The 20,746-nt window shown below is 49.0% G+C and overlaps 1 protein-coding gene across 1 annotated transcript in view; it reads right to left on the bottom strand.

Moving 5' to 3' along the window:
• The window catches only part of SPAG9 (sperm associated antigen 9), a 2,727,931-nt gene that overhangs the window by 1,709,693 nt on the left and 997,492 nt on the right, over positions 1-20,746 (bottom strand). Inside the window, exon 13 of the mRNA XM_069654919.1 lies at positions 6,401-6,457. Coding sequence (XP_069511020.1) covers positions 6,401-6,457 — 57 coding nt within the window. The remainder of the gene's footprint in view (positions 1-6,400; positions 6,458-20,746) is intronic.

Here is a 20,746-nt window from a genome sequence, read left to right as displayed (position 1 = left end):
AACCAGCGCGTTGTCTGATAACGTCATGCTACCTATATGTATCCTTGTGGTGGCCTGCACAACCCTCTGTGTTGCCGTGATATAATCTACCGGGGACATGTTTTGTGGACGTGCGAGTAGTAAGAATAGTCCTTGTCCGCAGGTGGTCTACCGTCCAGGTGTCCTTAATACCAACTTCCTCAATCCTCTCCCGTAGTTGCTTGGACATTGTTCCCACTGCGTGTCCCCTTACCCAGCCTGAATAATCCATATTCGGATCCAAAGCCACGTTGTAATCCCCCGCCATCACCAGTTCGGCCTCCACAAATCTGCCCAATTCTACCAGGCACCGCTAGAAAGCTTTCCTGCCCCTGATTAATTGGGTGCATTCACTGATACCCAAGTATACATTTGGCGTCCCAACTGCGCCTTCATCACAAATCTGCCCTCAGGATCATTCTTCACTGTGGCCCCTTTCAGCTTTACTCACGTGTGGAAGAGGATGGCTACCCCTGCCTTTTTACACCAGGCGACAGCATGATATTGAAGTGGGTATTTCTTATTTTTCAAGTGCCCCACATCCCCCTTCATCAGATGCATTTCCTGCAGACAGACTATCCCTGGTCCCCTTTTCCAAATGTCCCACAGCACTGTCAATCTATTGCTCGGGTTGTTCAGTCCCCTTACATTTCATTGTTAGGCAGAAACCTGTGCAGTTCCCTTAGGGACCACTGCAAAACGTTTAAGACTACAGGTGTTGGCAGTAAACCCAATTGGTAGCAGTCTACAACAACCAGATTTACCTGATAGCTGTGGCTGAGCAGTCAGACTTTTCTCAAGAAGAATTAGGCAGTATATAGAGTATACACATTAGGTACAGAAATACAGTAGCACAAGCAAACACTGACCAGAGCTTTGGGATAAAAGTATATAATTATTTATTTAAAAACACACTTATAAAAAAAATACACTGGCACTAATATGTCAAGCAAGTTCAAACACAGTCACTAGACATATAGAAATATATACACCCGCCTGATTAATTATTCGACAGGTCTTAGGAAAAGAACACCACTTATTATCAATACAGAGGTGAGCGCTTAACCAAGATGGTACTCCAATAATTATTTAAAAAGGGGGGGGGAGCAGAATTAGGAAAGCACACAATACCAACACTTTTAAAAGAACCACAACGAGTCAAGAAAGGCAGAGTCTACTGTAGAGCAAAAAGTTCATAGGCCAGGCCCACTCTTGGAGAGAGCAAGGCGGAATGTGCCCAAGATCACACAGATGAAGTACACTATAAAAGTCTTTGCAGATAGTTCAAAAAGGAGTTGGATTAGTTCAGAAAAGTTAGTTAACAGGTCCCAGGTCACCCCAGGATAGAGAGTCAAGGATTTACGGGACACCTTGAACAGTCTGTTGCAAGGGAGACCAGGCGGGACACAGTACCTGAAATGGTGAAAAAGCTCCAGCAGGGGCAGTTGTTCCTGGCAGCGGGCGCAAGTCGGTGCTTCGTTCAGGGGAAGGGAAAATCTCGACGTGGAGGAAAGCTGGAGGTCCTTGCACTGCCAGGGAAGAAACCAGTCGCAGAGTTTCCCGGTTAAAAAGGTACTACCCTTTTATTCGCGGTAGTGGTGAAGCGTGGCTATCCGGCCGCCGGGGTGCTTGGCACGGGGGATTCGACCACGAGACAATCCCGGAAGGCAAAAAGAGGGCAAGCCGGTTAACCCCACCAGTTCAAAGGAACGAACACTCTCCAGGAAGAAGATTTCTCTGTCGTTGGGAAGTGGTGAGTCGGTTCAGCAGGGCTCAACCGGTGGTGTCGTCGTTGCAGGTCGGCTCAGCTTCTCCCTCTTCGGATTCTTTAGGTCCTGTGGCAACTTATGAAGTTCCAGTCCCCAAAGCCCTGCTTTTATGCAGAAAACCCCCATTCACCAGTCCTAGCTGTCACTCAAACATGCTAACTAGTGAGCCAGGCGGCTTACCACTGGGCCAATCACACAAGAGTGCGACTTGAGTTGCCGAGGCAACTCAGTCCAGGGTGCCTATTTCCCCCCTCCCACACATCCTGTAGACCCAGACAGAGTGGCACCACTTTTGGAGGCTTCTGTGCAAAAGCCCGCCAAAAGTGGAACAAAGGGCTCGACTTGGGTTGGAGTTACAGAGGCGAACACAAACGGCATTTTAAAACCGAGTCCTGGCAAAAAGACCCAACCGGGGAATACATATTAAATAAATAACCCGGCGGTATCTTTAACATTGCACCAAAAAAGTGGTGCGTTTAAAATTAATGGGAAATCCCATAGGAAATATTCCGGTGGAATATTTTGCGTGGTAACCACTGCCACAAGCCAGAAACTCGACGAGGGGGAACTGCACAGTGCCCCCTCGAAAAACAGACCCAGGGGAAATCTAATTACCCCTACCAGTACTTCCACAATATGATGGTTTGTACTGGTTCTGTTCACAATTTAAGACTAGTAAAGTCAATGGTGACTTTACATGCCCTGGGAGACAGTAGTCAGTCCCAGGGTATGGAGTCTATGTTTGTGGGTCACTATGACACCCATGTGTTACTGCACTGAGGGTGCTGTGTAACACTCTTAGCAAAAACATATGAAACCCTATGGAGTAAAAGACCCCATAGCCCATAAAACAAATTACAAAGTCAAAGGACATTCTCAAATCATGCCTAAGAGTGGGTGAAAAAGAGTCTCACTCTTAGCAGGAGAAAAAAAATAAACCCCACAAATCCAGCAAAGCTGCTGGGGCACTCACTAGGTTTGGGAAATTAGCCTATACAGAGAATTCTCCCTAACATTCATGATTCTAGACTATACATCACTCTTTGCTTGTATGGTCTTCCAGCTCCACAGATACACTCCCTTGCCAGACCAAGCCCCTCCTGCTGATCCCCGGAAAGATGTCCCCATGACTAGCATTGTATATACAAACTACAATTGTCTCTGTATCCTCTGTCTTGGTTCTCGACATGACCACCATATATGAACATCATGCAGTACCCGCCCTGCCCCCGCTTGTCCCTCCCCATCCCCTGCATCAACCTCTTTCCTTAATGGTGGCGTCCGTAAGTGGATCCGATCTCGACTTTGCCTGGATCCATTTGTCGTCCTCGTGATTTGTTCCCTTTCTTCAAGTTCCACCATTAGAGGTTATTGTGTTCTGATCCCAAGACCCCACTCTCTGTCCTCCCGCCCCCTCTTTGAGCTACGTGGGGGCTCATGCCCAACACCCTCAGTCCGTCCTCCACCTGGGAGATAATCTGTTTTTCATTAACCATTCGAAATTGAAGCTTTGTCGGGAAGAGCCACTGATCTCTCATCTTCCTCCTGTTAAGCTTCTCCGTAAGTGGCTTGAACGATCTCCTCCGTACTAGCGTCGCTTGAGATAGGTCATCATACAAATGAAAGTCATTCCCCCTCAGATGGATTTTGCCTTTTCCCCTGGCCGCACTCATAAGCCGTGATTTGCCTTTGAAACTGTGTACCTCCACCAGGACATCCCACGGCAGAGCCCCTGGTTCTGCTCTACTATTCCCCACTCTGTCTACTGTTTCAATTTCCATGTCACTGCCTTTTCTCCCCCTCCACGAGGTCAAACATTTCCCGGATGCAACCCTACAGATCAGAGCCTTCCATCCCTTCCTTCAGGTCTTTGATCTCGATATTTTGCCTCTGTGACCTGTTTTTCATATCTTCACACTTCTCAAGTGCTTGTATCTTCTTGTCGGTGCCTTGCGTCTGTTGCATCAGCTCTGGTATTTTTATAGCCAGCCTTGCGATGTGCCCTTCTATTTCCATCACTCGGTCTCTCAGTGCATCAATGTCTTTCTGATTCGCTGTGATCGCCTACGAAAGTTCTTCCTTAATGCTGGCTGCCTCGGTTCTGACCGTCTCTGTGATTTCCCCTTTATATTTAGCCAGGGTGGCATGTAAATCTTCCTTGGTGAACGCCAACTCTTCTCACGCTGCATACCTCCTGACTCCCGAAGTGGAGCGTGGTCTGAGTGTGCCATCGCTGCCGTTTCCCCTGCTCCCGAGCCCCAGAGGTGGTGACCCTCTTCTTTGGTCCCATCTACGTACTGAATGCTGCCTCTGCCAGTAGGAACACTCCCGGCTCCACCTTGCTGGGGTATCTCCTCTTTCCGAAGGGGCTGCTCAGCCCGGTGCTTTTGGCTTCCTGCTTGCTTTACCCTCTCTAACCCCTCCTCTGATGCCAACGGTGTGCCCTGTGGTCGTGTTCACCTCGGCCTGCTTGTTGCAGCCAGCTACTGAACTATGGAGACTTGAAAGGGCCAAGTCGTACAACCCCAGTGGATGATCCTTTCGGATGCTTAGGTGTCCCAGCCCTCCCAGGGGGGTTCTAAACAAGTACTCTTTCTTGCTTCTATTACTTCTCAGCCAGGTCTATGCCTCTCCTCTTGAGTCTGACCATAGGAGCTGCTCACAATTTGTTGCTGGGATGTCAGACACGTTTTAGATTGATCTGCCCATGGGCCTCCAATCCTTTTATTAAGGCTCAGTGGCTAAGTGATCTCTGTGTGCACTTGAACTGTCAATAAAACAGCTTGTTATCCAGGAAGAATATCATGATCCCATCACCAAGACACGTGCCCACAAGTTATCTGTGAGAGGCACCAACCTTGAAAACAAATTGTTTATTTGTCTGCCCATTCCAAGCCTCTTTCACTGGATTTCCAGGTGCCTGGGCTGTTCCTACATTCACTGCGCGGTTCTCAGGCGCCCTCCTCCTCTTGTTGTAGCTCCCGGACTGCATGTCCAACTTCAGAACCCTCCCCACCAGCCACCCACCAGACCGCCCTTGTCCTTTCTCAAGGCTCTGCAATTCGCTAGCAATTAGTGAGCGCCACCAGCTGGGGCTGGACCCACTGCTGCCGCACAGCCACAGGAGCCAACCTCCTCCCCACTCTGCTCCTGCGCCGCACGGTAGGAGCTGCCAGCCTCTGGATGCTGCGCTTCTCCGGTCTCGCCCGCCTCAGGCGTACTCTTAGCGGGGGCAGTTGCTGACACCCCGCCGCGCAGACATACATCGCTCTCTTCTCACCGGAATCACTGTCCATTCGGCAGTCAGTGTCTTGGCGATCCCACCGGCCCACAACGATCTCGGCGAGTGCTGACCCTCATCACTGCCCCTCCTCTTCGTGAGAGCGCAACCCTGCTCAACACTGAAGGTGGCAGCTGCCGTCCCGGCTTGCTCCCACCTCAGTACCTGCCATTTCCTGTCAGTCAAACGTCATCCTCGCCGGCACTCTCACCTCCTCTCCAACAGTTCAGGTATCCCAGGCTGTCCTTCTGCTCATCCGGGGCCCATTATCAGCCCTGCAAACTTACCCACCCGTTGTAGACTCTCCTTATTGCACGGAATGGGGAAATATTCCGAGTGGTTTCACATGCAGGAACGGAGCTCACACTGCCTGCGTCCGCTCAGCCCACCTTGGCCACGCCCCCTCCCAAAATGGGAGTTTTAAAAGGGATTACCCAATGATCACATTCAATAGTCCAACAAATGGACTCAAACATCTGAAAACAGTCTAAAGTAATTCCTTTCAAATACTGGTTTGGGCAGACATGCCTTAAAAGAATTCTTAGAAGTTCCTTTGAAATGCAAGCAGGAACAAGCCCACCAAATATAAATACTAAAACAAAGTAAGAGTTAAACTTAAAGGATACCAAGAAAAAAATGTATCCAGTGATAATGTCACTGGGGAAATGGGGGCAGGTGGCGACATTTCCCTAAAAAGCAACACTGCTGAAAATCAAAGACTTTTGCCAAATATTCTAGGATTGGAGGTAATAATATATAATTATGCCCACCTAGAATATTTGCAGAAATAATTTTAGAGGTCAGAAAAATAGTTGCCTACCTGCCGACTTTTTCCCAGCGATATAATCACATGGAACCGAAAAAAACAATGGTTATTCAGAAAATACTGCTAAACCAGAAAGTAAAGTGATGATAATAAAAAGCAAAAGAAGTAAATGACAGCTCAATTTGGAGGCTTTGTCACAGGCGGGAAGAACTGGTGAAATTAAGAGTTTTACTGTATGGGCTATTATGCAACCTGAAAGTTTTTCTATCAAGATCCCATCCTAATGTCTCCAAAGCATTCAAAGTGGTAATAATCTTTATAAGCAACAGACTTAAGACATTGCTTTGGGGTGACTCTACATTTTACAGTTTATTGGCTTTTCAATGCTACTAACAATAGCCTAAATTGTTCTGAAAATAGAATGGATTTAAAAAGTACATTGTTTCCTATTCAAACTGAATTGATATTAAAGTGATAGGGATGGTGATTTTAAAAATCAGAGCCATATTGCAAATCAAACTGTTAACTTGAACCACTGCATCAGTAAATATTTATTTCAGTACTTACAACTGCCAAATACTTGATTTCTTTTTTTCTTGCAGAGATGGATTCTCTCTTGATGCTCTAAATAAAAAAACATGTATGTCAACTGCACACATTAAAATGACTGCAACTTACATTTCAAAGAAGACATAATGTAAGTGCAAAGAAAACGTTCTGGTGAGAGAGTGGGTAGAGACAGATAGTAAAAGATTGAGATAGAGGGGCAGAGAATGATTTTTCTGATTTCTAAAATACAAATTACTTACCTTTGTAATGTTCTTTTTTGTTGGAGTAGTCGTCCCTCTCACAGATTCCTAGTGTTACTATCAGGGGACACCCTGCAGCTCTGTTGAGCATCGTTGGCGCTAGAACTCCAGATAGAATATCATAGGTGGTATATATGTGCAGCTGCTGAGGAACATCAGAACTGCAAGAGGTATAGGAGCTATGAATAAGGGGTAGGTTGAGGTGGTTACAAGGAAGATGTGAGAAAAAGCACTAATCAATCGGAAAGAGCATTACCACATGGTATTTTTTTCTTTTAATGGATTCCTCCCTCCCACAGATTTATCATCTTGGAAGGACTCCTGAAGCAGAATAGAACTTCGAGGAAGGATTAGAGTGAGGAATCCTGACCCGGCAAAGTACTCCGGTATATGGCCAGCCTTATTACGTGGTTACTTCGACCACTGTTATTTAAGACCATGGTTTGGTTGAATATTGTAGGTTGCATGATACATATATATATATATATATATATATATATGGCAGAATGAAGCTTTTCAAGGGAAAGGCAACTTGTGGAATGCACTCCAGGGAGCAGCTGCAAGGGGGAAAATGTCCCTGCGGCAGTTAAGAGGAAAGAACACACCTCTGTATTTCCTGGAAACACGATTTTCTTTATTGATGTTTATGCGTCAGTAAATGGAACCATCTTAGCAAAAGAACGACGCGGTTCGCGGTATGCAAACAGCTTGATCACGTAGGTTACAGGCAACACAGAGGATGGACAGAAATTTAAACCTTGACAACTCTCCGATTGTCCATAGAGATTGTCTACCTGCTAGTTGCCGCTTTTTTACATGTTTTGACAGGCGGACATCTTTGAACAGTAAAATAGTGTATAGTTCACATGGGAAGGTGCAGACAGATTCCATTTACACGAAAAGCATAAAAGACAATTCAAAAAATGTTTTAGAGTAGGTTCACAATTTCAAAACCAATGCCGTAAAAACAATATTTATGCCGTTATATGTAAAACAACTTTCGTAAAGGGCATTTGTTAATTTTATACTGTCTTGTTGTATGTCTGATGTTTATTAGCCTTGCGTAAAAATGAGAAAAATAAAGTAATGCCCGTGGCTGCTTAATAAAGATCAAAAAAAGGCAGCCTGTACAAGGTGTATACTGCATATATAATACCTGGTTATTAGATGCTGTAACTACATATGTAGTACAGCAGGAATAGGTGAAGCTTAAAAAGCGGGCATGTGGGTAAAGTCACCTATTCAGTCGGGCTGTGCAAATACGCAAGAATAAGAATACAAAGATATGTGCAAAATGCATTATAGCAGCAAAAATCTGCGTTTACGTAGCAGCAAAAAATATAAAGTGCGTAGTGCTCTCCGTCCATGCATGTCACTCAACTATAAATATAAGCCTCCGTAGTCGGATGTTAGTATATGGATTGTAGTATCCTCCTTGTTATACAATAAAGAGCATCTCTATTAATTAGTTTCTCTCTCAGAGTCTTCAGTGCATGCATGGGTTGCTTGTTATTAATATTAAAGGGAAGAAAAAGTTTCCTCTTATAAAGTGCAAAGTGCATGCAAATATTGCTTTGTTATAAAATGCTACGTGCATCGAATATCAATATTCGTAAAAATGCCTACAAGTCATTAATATGATGTTGGCCCATATTCATGCATAACCCCTTTTTTTATAAAATAAAAAAAAAAAGAATATTACAAATGCAGTTAAAATCCCTATATATTGCACCCATTGTGAATTATCACACATCTTAATAGATACGCAGATTAAAACAAGTCCAATAATCTCTGTGTTGAAAGGGAACTTAAAATAAGTACCAAAACCGGTACAGCTACAAAGTTGAAACAATATTTAAAAACACTCAATCTGAAAGAGAAACAGCTCAAACCTTGATTATGTAGGTCGACACCTATTAAATCAAAAATTATTATGAAGTGAAATATTCATACGTAAAGTACATAAAGAACATAAATGAAATTGAACATACCATAGCAAAAGGCATAGCAGAAAATATATGTAACCCGATCTATACCTGGAAAAGAAATGACAATAAAATGTATATGAAATCTAATTCAAGCAAGTCTGAGAAAAAGTCTATAAAGAACCTCATGTACCCAGGAAGGTGTATAGTTCCTCATCGAAGTTATACACATACACGCATACACACACTAGACGGCCTGCGGTAGCAGCCGTGTAGTTATGGTTAAGTTGCCAAACTCATAGGAAGAGCACTTTTTCAGTGGCTTTTAACTTCGCCCCCCCTGGAGGAATCCTCACTAAACTTTGCAAATAAAGTATATGGCTGGCTCTGAATTTTTCCGCCAAGTTGGGTGAGGTTTCGTGCAAGGGGGGGCAAAGTTATAGTGGGGTCCCACATTTTTTTTTTTTTACATAGACTGAATCGGGAAAACTTTTGCGCACGGCTACAGCCCAAACGGCTGGATGGATTTTCACCAAATTTGCAGCAGGAGCGGGGGGCTTGAGGCAGAAAGCGTGCTTGTGTGTTTGGTGGAAATCCGAACAGTAATTGTTTTGCAAAATACTGAAATGTAGGCCCCAAAAAAAGTGTGATATCTGGGTCAGCTCCGCGGACCCATTTCCCTGTTCGCTCCGCAGACCGTAGTGTCATTGGCCTGTGGTACACCGCGCTGTCGGCGAACAGTGGTCACGGCCGGCGGTTGGCTGGAGGGATGCGTGCTGTGCGTCAAAGGTTTTGGGAAACGCTGCCATGGTGTATCGGAGGATAGTGGCGCTCCGAAAGGCTTTGGGAAACATGGTTTGCAGGATCGGCTAGGTGAAAGAGGGCGAAGCGAAGATATTGGCAATGTTTTGTGCTGTAAACTACGGCTGCTGGTGGTTATGTTGACTTAGTGCATTTGCGTTGTTTTACGGCGGTGGGTTTGTGGAGAATTGCTCCCATGCTTGTCTGACTTGGCTTGTAGTGGTTGTGGGTAAGGCGTAGCCTTTTTACTGCATGGGCATAGCATGTAGAAAGAGCCTAGGGCTTGGGCACCACCCCTGCAATGTAATGCCTCCATGCCTGGGAGAGCAGTGAGGCAGTTACTTATGCAGCTGAGTTTGGTCACACTTAAGCTGCAAAGGAGGCCATAACGACATGGAGAAATGGAAGGATTGTGTGGCAGCACACTGTTGCGATATGGACCATTCCCACAGCTGCTGACATACACTGCATTGGTGGTTAGGTGCACAGGGGACAATCGTATGTTGGTCAGTGTAGGCAGACTGTAGAGGAGATGGGCAGTGCATTGGAGATAATATGAGAAGATTGGTAGTCGGTGTACTATGTTCTGTTGTGCATGCAAAGGCCGTACTGCCTTGTGTGCATGGCTACGGCCCTTGGCCATAACAGTGTGGGCAATGGTTGGAAGTAAGTGTGAGAATGTTGCCTTGTTTGGGTCCGTTAGTGTAGCTATACGTACTTGTAGGCAAGAAAGCACCGTGGGAAATGTTACCATGCATGCCTATATTGCCTTCCAATGGGTGTGTAGTAGGACTAGGCAATTTGGTGCATGGGCGGAGGCCGTAGGCCTCCTCCTATGTACCCAAGAGCCTAGGGCTTGGGCACAGCCTTGCTTTAGGGAGGGCAGTCAGATATTGGCACATGGAAAGAATTTGTACGCAGGTACTCGCATATACTTTATTGGTGGGCAGTTGTAGCGGTGACTATCATTTTTTGGTGAGTGCAGGCAGTCTCCATTGGGGATGGGGAGTGCATTGGAGACAATATGAGGATATTTGCAGTTGGAGTGCTATGTTGTATTGTGCCTGCAAAACCCATACTGCCTTGAGTGCATGGCTGGGCCCCTTGGACATAACAGGGTGGGCACTGGTTGGAAGTAGGTAACAGACAGTTGCCTTGATTGGGTTCATTACTGTACGAATATGTACCTGTGGACAGGAAAGGTAAGTGGTCACATGTTTCCATGAATGGCTCCATTGCTTTGCAGTGGGTGTGGCGAAGGATTAGACTGTCTGCAACAAACCCGGAAAGAAATGCTGCCATGTATGGGAGTACTGTGATATTGGTATGTGGACTGCACACATGTACAAAGAGTAGCGTAGGTGTTCGGCACAACACCTGAAAGCAATGTAGGCATGTATGGGAGACTGTGATAATGGTGTGTGAATTGCACACATACATAGAAAGAGTGCATTGAGGGCAAGTAGAGTGCATTGGGGATGGGGAGTGAATTGGAGGCAATATGAGGGTATTTGCAATTGATGTATTATGGTGTGCTGTGCCTGGAAAGGTGTAATGTATTGTGTGCATGGCTAGGGCTCTTGGATATAAATGTTTAGCCACTGCTAGGAAGTAAGTTGGAGAATGTAGCATTGTGTGAGTTAGGAACAAGTTACTTACCTGTAACTGTTGTTCTCCAGCATGGGCCTGGCATGGATACACATGCTCATGAATATTCCCTGTCAGGCTGGGAATCCTCGGTAAAGAAAAAATCAGTTTCAGTTTCGTTTCTGAACTGTCTTTCTACTAATAACCAATCACTGGTCTCTGGATCATACTGCCCCCAGCCAATGACTGCCCTCTACCTAAGCCCCTCCTCTGGCAGCCATCTTCAGATTTGGTAGCACGAAAAGTGATAGTAGGACCAAGAGAAGAGCCACAGAGGGGTTGGAGGAAGGGTTCGCATAGGAATCCATGCCAGACCCATGCTGGAGAACAACAATTACAGGTAAGTAACTTGTTCCTTCTCCAGCATGGGGTTTGGCCTGGATTCCCATGCTCATGAATACAAGAATACATAGCAGTACACACATGCACAACCACAGGATGTGGCAAGGCTCAACGTGAAGCACTTCAACAACTCAACATTAAGCATCTCTTACTTCCTCACCAGGCTTACCTTCAAGCGAACAGGTTGCACAGCACTGCCTTGCCGACTCTGGACTCCTCCCTGGAATCCCAGTCGACGCAGTAGAATCTCGTGAAGGTATGCGTGGACCTCCACGTCGCAACCCTGCAGATGTCCAGTAGGGGCACACCAGACAGGAACACCGTAGTAGCAGCGATCGCTCTGGTTGAATGGGCTCTCGGACGGCCGGGCAACAGTCGGTTTGCCAACCGGTGACAGTGCATGATGCAAACGGAGAGCCATCTGGAAATGGAAGCCTTCGAGAGGGCCTTCCCTTGGTTCACAGGGCCAAAGTTCACAAACAGCTGTGATGTCTTCCGAAAACTCTTTGTGCGGTCCACGTAGAACTTCAGCGCTCTAGCCACATCCAGCGGGTGCAAAGTCCTCTCAGCCGGCGACGGGAAGAAAACAGGTAACACCAAGGGCTCTTTGAGATGGATGTCCGACGGCATCTTGGGCATGAAGTAGGCGTGCGTCCTCGGCACTACCCTCGTCTCGTGGAATGTCATATGGAGGTTTACAGGAGAGGGCCTGGATCTCTCCCACTCGTCGTGCGGAGGTGATGGCCACAAGAAACGCTGTCTTCTACGATAGGAACTTCAACGGTACCGAATGCAGAGGCTCGAATGGCGGGCCCACGAGCCTGGTCAGAACCGCGTTGAGCTCCCACGCCGGGGCCGGAGCCTTCACAGGCGGGAACAAGCGGAACAGCCCTTTCATGAACTCCTTCACCAGGCAATGAGACCACAGGGATGACCGCCCCAGAAATCTGGTGTAACGGGAGATCGCCACCAGATGGATTTTGATGGAGGCGTGCGCCAGCCCCGCCTTGGCCAGTGACAGCAAGTACGGCAGCACTTGAGGGGCCATAATCCGCAGAGGGTTGATCTTCTGTGCACGGCACCAGACAGAAAACCTCTTATATTTGTGTCCATAGCACTTAAAAGTCGAGGACGCCCTGGCCTTTGCAAGCACCTCCTTGCAGTCCGCTGGGATACCGTACCCTCCGAACTCTAGTGCTGCAGGAGCCAGGCCTGCAGGTTCAGTGATCCCGGGTCGTGATGAGGATGGCGCCTCCTTCCCTGGTGAGAAGATCCACATCTGCCGCCAGTTTGACTGGGGGGGGGGGGACGCTGACATGTCCAGAAGATCCGGAAACCAGATCTGCCTCGGCCACGCCAGTGCGACAAGGATCATCCTGCACCGGGACCGTCTGAGTTGACTGATGAGTCGTAGCAGCAACAGCGGGAACGCATACAGGAACAGGCCGTCCCAGAGGAATGATAATGCATCGCCCATGCTCCTCGGCTGGTGAAACCTGCTGGTGAACCTCCAGCACTTGGTGTTCGTCGCCGTCGCAAATAGATCGATCTGGGGATTGCCCCATCGTCGAAACAGGAGATCCACTTGATCCTGCCAAAGCTCCCACTTGTGGCAAGAGCGCAGCTCCCTGCTGAGTGAGTCGGCGATGGTGTTCTTTATTCCCAGATGGAAGGGTACCAGGAACATCCCATGGGCAACGGCCCAGTGTCACAGATCCTGCACTTACTTGGATAGGGCTGGGGATCTCGTGTCCCCCTGCTTCCGGATGTAGAACATCGTGGTGGTGTTGTCGGTGAAGACCCTCACCACCTTGCCCTTGAGGGACGGGAGTAATGACCCGATGGCCCAGAACACGGCTCGGAGCTCCAGGACGTTGATGTGTTGAGACTTCTCCTCCTGGAGCCAAAGGCCTCTTGAGTGGAGATCTCCAGTGTGCGCTCCCCTTCCTTCCAGGGAGACGTCCATCGTCAACGTTTCCTGATGTACCGGGGTCTGGAAGTCCATACCCGCTGCTAAATGCGTGTGGTCGCCCCACCACATGATCGTTTGACGGAAAGTCTCGTTGAGGGAGTTCTTTCTTCGAAGCTGCCCGCCGCTTGCATCCAACGGCTTCGAGGAACTCCTGCAGTGGCCGCATCCGCAACCTGCACAGGCGCACGAGATAGATGCACAATGACATCATGCCGAGCAGGGACTTGATGGACCTCACCCTGGCCACTTCCATGGTCAACAGCCGTTGTACCTTGCCCAGGATGGCTTTCGTCCTCTCCTCCGACAGTGAAGCCAACCGTGGCACTGTGTTGAGTCTGGCTCCCAGGAACAGGGCGTCCTGCGACGGCACCAAGTGGGACTTTGCGAAGTTGATCGAGAATCCCAGTTCCGTGAGCAGGTGGACGGTCTTCGCTGTGTGATTGACGGCGAGATCCCTTGACTTTGCTCGGACGAGCCAATCGTCCAGATAGGAGTATACGCGGATCCCCTGCAAGCGCAGCCGCGCTGCCACCGGGGCCAGGCACTTGGTGAAGACCCTTGGCGCTGACTTCAATCCGAAGGGTAGGGCCTTGAACTGGTAATGCCGTCCTTGGACCACGAACCGTAGGAACTTTCAATGTCCTTATCGTATGGGGATGTGGAAGTAAGTGTCCTCAAATCCAGCGACGAAAGGAAGTCGCCTTCCTCCAATTGTCCCAGCAGGTGCTGAAGGGTGACCATCCGGAACTTCTGGGACCTTGATGTATTTGTTGAGGCGGCGAAAGTCTAGGATGGGCTGCCGGTCTTCTTTCGGACAAGGAAATACTGCATGTATACTTCGGAGCACCAGAGTTTCTTTGGGACAAGTTCTATCGCGCCCCCTTTTTCAGCATTGCTCGTACCTCCAGAAGCAGCTGTGGCACGTGGTTTTCTTTCCTGGCCACAGGTGGGAAACGGGGACACTTTCTTTGGAACTCCAGGGAGTGCCTGTTGGCCAGGGCGTCCAGCACCCAACGGTTGGTGGAGATGGACTCCCACACACTGACGAATTTCCACAGCAGGCCTCCCACCGGGGTGCTAGGGTGGGGGCCCGATATCACGGCCGGTTCAGTCTTGTTTCACTGAGGCCTTGCCACCTTGGCCTCCTTGGCGACGACGACAATGTCCTCCTGTCTTGTTGCGGCCTCTGTAGGCTTCCTGTGACGAGGAGCGGGCTGCCTGGAGGTACGACGAGGCACTGCCGCCGAATCCTTTGGAGGCACCCTGAGACTTGCCTCCGGAGGTCCGAAAGGATGACCACCGTTGATAGAGAGAACCCAGGGCCCGGGCTGTCTCGGAGTCCGCCTTGATGGCCTGCAGTGACTCGTCTACCGCCTTGCCGAACAGGTTGTTCCCGTCGAAGGGCATGTCCAGTACCCTGGTCTGCACGTCCTGACGGAAATCAGTGGCCCTGAGCCAACCGCGCCGGCGAAGGCAAACGCTGTTGCCCATCTGGTGAAAGCCAGTGTCGGCGATGTCCGTGGCCACCGTGATGGTGTGGTCAGACGCCACCTCACCTTCCTGCAGGATTTCAAGGGCTTCTGCCCTCTTGTAATCTGTGAGGAAGTCCAGGATGGGAGCGATCTTGAACCACAGCTCCCTGTCGTAGCGCGCCACAATCGGGAAGGCGTTGGCCGCCATGATGGTCGTCCCATGGCATCCAGCTTCTTCCCCTAGGCGTCCGGTGGGGAAGTGGAAGTTGATGCCGTCGCCCCTGACGATTTCTTCTTAGCCACCGCGGAGACCACCGAATCCAGGGACGTCTGTGCCCTGAGGCACATCAGAGCGGAGTCCGGTACTTCTTCTCGTACCGGTCCCTCTTCGCAGGGGCCGTGGACGCGTTCTTCAGAAGGGATAGTCCTTCGTCCCAAATGTCGGCCAGTAGGGGGACCGAGAGGACGGTCTTCCTCTTGGCTTCCCGTCCCATCGTTGGTAGAGGAACCCTTCCTTCTTCTGCTCTTCGGTACATAGCTGGAAAAGCTCCGATGCCCAGGCGATCATGGGGTGAAAGGAGCCAATTTCGTCGGGAGGGGAAGTCCGGGCAGGGGGTGATGGGAGATCCGTCCCGTCGTCACCACCGTTGTCGTCCGTCCCCGTCGTTGCCGTCTCCGTCCCTGTCTCATCCCTCGGAAGAGGGGGTGGGGTGAAGGCTGGAAGGGAGGTGTAGGATGGACTCGCCTCCGCTTGTTCGGTGGGCTCCCCGACGGTCCAATCGCAGCTGGATCGTCCGCTGGTGGTAAGGGCAACCTTGTCCTCACCTCCGTACACAGGATCTGCAAAGCCATCAAGATTGCACCTGAATTGTCTTGTGTCATCGGTTGCGGGAGTGAAGGCTGGGGCGCGGGTTCCTGTGCTTCCTTGACTGTCTGCGGTTCCTTGTTGGCCCCACCGTTGCCCTCTACGTCTGCCTTGTCAGGATCCCTCCAGTAGGCTCTGGCCTCCTCGAACTTCTTGTCCAGGATTTTTTTGACACCAGCCAGCTCATCCTCAGGAGGTGGTGTCCGTGTCAATTAGGGCTACCGTGCCCCCCCCTTTCACATCCCGGGGTTTCACAGGGGTCTTCTCGATAGGCTGGAAAGAGGTTTCCCTCCTGGGTGGCAGATAAACTCTAGGCCTGGAGGTCGTCTCCACTGGGGTAGCATCTGCAGGCTTCGCCAGGGCCACCACGACTCCTTCAATCGAGTCCTTCGCCGGGTGAATCAGGGCCTTCACGACCTTGGGCGCGTGTGAGGCCTTCACCTTAGCGGGAGGGTCACCGCCTCGCCCCCCCCTCAGCTTTCTCCATCGGGATCGACCAGGGCTTCTCCCGAAGCTTACCCGGGTTCTCCGACTTCCTTTTCACCAGCCAGAGCCTTGGCTCGTGGATGATGGAGTCGGTGACATTGCGCCTGCCTGGGAGCCGAGGAGCCCGAACCAATGGTGCTCCCGGTGCTCGCCGATTCGCGGTGCTTAGCCTTTTGTTGGGCCCCTGTCGCCGCAGAGCCCTCAAAGGTATTAGAAGACCGCTCAGATTTCTTCTTCTTCTTCTCACCTGCTGCTTGGCTCTTCCCGTCCAGCCAGTTGGTGAGTCGAGTACGACGATCCTTCATTGTCTGGACTGACATGTTCTTACAGAACGCACAGTCCGTCTCCATGTGCTTAGGTAGAGGGCAGTTATTGGCTGGGGGCAGTATGACCCAAAGACCAGTGATTGATTATTAGTAGAAAGACAGTTCAGAAACAAAATTGAAACTGATTTTTTCTTTAACCAGGATTCCCAGCCTGACGACAGGGAATATTCATGAGCATGTGAATTCATGCCAGACCCCATGCTGGAGAAGTTAGTGTACTCATACGTACCGGTAGTCGGGAAAGGTACGTGGACACAAGGTAGCATGCATGCCTCCATTGCATTTTGTATTGTATTTGAATTTATATCGCGTTTTAATCCAAAACGCTTTACAAGAGGAACTAACAATATAAAGCATGCATTACATAACAATTGAATTAAACCAGAAAGCTGTACAAAAAACAATTAGCATTATGGAAGGGGACGAAGAGAAGGAAGGGGTCAAGAAGAGAGAAGAGATAGTGGGTGGGAGGGAAGGTGAGAGTAGAAGAGAGGAGGCAGCGGGAGTAGGGAGAAGGAAGGAAGAGAGGAGGATGAGAAACATACAGGACATAAGGAAGGAGAGAGAGGAGAGAGGGGGGGGAAGGGAAGTAGGCAAAGGAAAAGGAGGGGTAGGAGAGAATACTAAAAGAAGAGGAAGCAAAGGGTTTTAAGGAGGTGAATGAAAGATAGTATTTTAGGGAGGTACGAAAGTAAGTGAAGGAAGTAGTAGAGCAGATGAAAAGAGGAAGGCGGTTCCAGTGGTAAGGGGCAAGGAGTTGGAAAGAGCAGAAGCAACAAGGGTCAAAGGGTGGAGGTGGAGAGGAGAGTAGGTAGAGATTGGAAGAGCGGAGAGACCGAGAGGGAGTGTAGAAAGTGAGAAGGGAGGAAAGATAGAGGGGGGGGCAAGACCATGGAGGGATTTGAATACGAGACAGAGGAAATTGAATTTGAGCTGGGAATGAAATGGGAGCCAACCTAAAGAGGAGAGAGAAGAGGAGAGGAGATGGAGTCATGGGGAGAGAGAAGGCAGAGGGAGCGGATGGCAGAGTGGTAGACAGACTTAAGTGGGGAGAGGTGAGAGGAGGGGAGACCAAAGAAAAGAGTAGAGCAGTAGAAGAGTCTAGAGACGATGAGTGAGGAGATTAAAAGTTTGGTATTTTACAGATGTTGTAGAGGTGAAAGCGGCAAGATCTAGCAGTAACAGAAATATGGTGAGAAAGGGAGAGGTGGGGGTCAAGATAAAGACCAAGGTTATGTGCGTGGGGAGAGAAGGAGAGATTGGAGGGGGGAAAGAGAATGAAAGGGGAAGGAGAAGGAGGAGGGAGAGTGCATGCAGGAAAGAAAAGGACTTCAGTTTTATCGGTATTGAGAGTAAGGAAATGAGAGGACATCCAAGATTTAATAGCAGAGAGACAAGAAGAAAGCTTCTGGTGGATGTCAGGAGAGAAGGAGGAGAAGGAGAGAAAGAGCTGGGAATCGTCCGAGTAGAAATGATGTGAGACTCCAAGGAGGAAATTATGGGGGCTAAGAAGGACGTGTAGAGCGAAAAGAGAAAGGGACCAAGGACAGAACCTTGGGGAACGCCATGGTTGAGAGGAAGGGTGGGAGAGGTGGAGCCACCCCAGGAGACGGCAAAGGTACGGTTAGAGACATAAGAGGAGAACCATAGAAGGACAGAGTCTTTGAGGCACAATGAGGAGAGAGAATTAAGTAGAAGAGCATGGTCAAAAGCAGAAGAGCGGTCAAGAAGAATAAGAATAGAGTAATGTTTGGTGTGGCATGAGGAAAGGGTAGAGTTGAGAATAGAGGTAAGGGCAGTTTCAGTGAAGTGTAGAGGGCGGAAACCAGATTGAGTGGCAGACAGGAGAGAGTGGTTGGAGACGAAAGAGGAAAGTTGAGAGTAGACAATGCGTTTGAGATATTTAGAGAGAAAGGGTAGGAGAGAAATTGGACGATAGTTGGAAGCAAGGTGTGGGTTAGCTGGAGGTTTTTTGAGTATAAGAATAATAGTCGCATGCTTGAAAGGAGATGGGAAAGTAGAAGACATGAGACAGGTACTGAAGAAAGAGGTGAGATAGGGTATGAGGAGGGGGTAGATTTTAGGAATGAGGGGGGTAGGAATGGGGTCAGAAGGAGAAGCCGTAGGAGGAGTTTTGGAGAGTAGTAGGGTAACTTCAGATTGAGTGACTGGAAGAAATGAAAACATGGAGGAGGGAGGAGGAGGAGGGGGGTAAAAGGGGAGGAGGTGGAGGAGTAGAGTAAGGAGAGGAAAGGATAGTTTGGTGAAGATTGAGGACTTTGTTAGAGAAGGAGGCAAGATCAGAAGCAGTAAGAGGAGAGGCAATAGAGGGTCAACGGTAGAAGGAGAAAGGAGACGGGAAAAGGTTTGAAAGATACGGCGAGGGGGAGAAGATTGAGATTGGAGAAGGTCAGAGAAATAGGAGCATCTAGCAGAGTTGAGGCACGAGTCATAGAGATTATGATAGGAGAAGTATGCATATTGGTTGGAGGGGGTGGGGTGTTTGAGCCATAGTCGTTCAAGGTGCCTGAGAAGGCGGTGCATGGATGAGAGGTGAGGAGAAAGTCAAGGTTGTGCAGGTCGGCGAGAAGAGCGGAACGGGGTGAGACGGCAGAGAAGATTGAGTAGAAGTGAGTGAGGAGGAGAGGGTTGAAGAGGCTTCAGAGGCTGAGAGTGAAGAGATTTGGGAGAGGGGGGAAGAAGAGAAGGATGTGAGGAATAAAGAAGGGTTGAAGTTGCGAAGATCACACCGGAAAAAGAGGGTGGAGGATAGGGGTAGGGGGGAGAAGACGGGGAGGGGTGGGGGAGTGAAAATGAGAGCAGAGCGTGGTCAGATAGTTCGGTAGAGCAGATATAGGAGAAGCAGTAAAGGAGGAGTTAAAGATGAAGTCAATAGTTGAGCCAAATTGATGAGTGAGAGGGGATGGGAGGGGGGAGAGAAGGTAGGAGTCAAGGATGGATAGGAGAGGAGAGGTAAGAGATAGAAGAGAGATGGAGATTGAAGTCGCCAAATACAAGTAAATGAGTAGGGCTAGGGCTAGGGGTAACGAGGCTAAGAAGATGATCAAAATCCTCAAAGAAGGAGCCGACGGTTCCAGGTGGCGATAAATGATAAGGAAAGAAATAGAATAAGGAAAATTAAAGATTTTATACATAAATTAAAAGGAGGGAAACGTAGGTAGAGAAGCAGGAGAGGGAGAGGAGGTAAAGTGAGGACGAAAAAGAAGGCCTAAGCCACCTCCACAGCCAGAGGGACGAGGAACATGTTCAAACGAAGAGGAGGAAGAGGTAAGAGAAGCAGAAACAGAGGTGTTGTGGGGAGGGATCCAGCTTTCAGTGACACAGAGAAATTGGAGGTTGAGATGTAGAAAAAGATCAATAACTGATGCAGTTTTGTTGAAGATCGATCTGATGTTCCAGAGGGCAACATCAAAGGCATTGGAAGTGCTAGTGATTTGAGGGTAGGTGAGGTTGGGATGTTGGGTCGAGGTGTTTGGAGGAGGGGTAGAGTGGGAATGGTGATAGGTAGGAGGGTGGTGAGAAGAGATGGCCATGATGATGAGGCAGAGAATTCTGAGGGGGTGGAGGAGAGGGAAAGGGGTAGGAGCGGGGCTGAAAGGAAAAACAGAACATAACAAGGAGTAGCAGGCAGTGTGTGAGTGTGTGCCAGAAGGTAAAGTATTAAGGAACTAGAGGAAAAGGACAGGGTGGAGGTAGGGGATGCAGGCTACGAGAGCGGGTACAAAGAGGCAGGACATCCAAGATGAGAGAGCAGTGGGGGTAGCAACGACCAGGGTGCCGGAGGGGGATGCAGGGATCAGGGGGAAGGAAACCCGAGGTCATTTCAGTGGGTGTGTTGAATGAGTACGGCCTCGGCCTATGTACCGAAGAGCATAGGGTTTGGGCACAGCCTTGTTTTAGGGAGGGCAGTTAGACATTGGCACATGGAAGGAATTTGTACGCAGGTCCTCACATATACTTTATGGGTGGGTAGTTGTAGAGGCAACTAACATTTTTCGGTGAGTGCAGGCAGACTCCATTGGGGATGGGGAGTGCATTGGAGACAATATGACGTAATTTGCAGTAGGAGTGCTATGTTGTATTGTGCCTGCAAAACCCATACTGGCTTGTGTGCAGTCATGTTCATAAGTTATTATAAACATACCATGTGCCATACAACACACTTGTAAATATGTAAGTGTCCTAAAGTCCGCGCCTTTGCAGAATCACTGTGGAGGACATTGGGTAGTTCGTAAAGGAGCATTGGT

Source organism: Ambystoma mexicanum, chromosome 3q (genome assembly GCF_040938575.1).
Source record: "Ambystoma mexicanum isolate Mex_15411 chromosome 3q, UKY_AmexF1_1, whole genome shotgun sequence".
In the NCBI taxonomy this organism is placed as follows: Eukaryota; Metazoa; Chordata; class Amphibia; order Caudata; family Ambystomatidae; genus Ambystoma; species Ambystoma mexicanum.
Note: the sequence above shows the minus strand (reverse complement) of the source record. Positions and strands in the feature narration are given on the sequence as shown.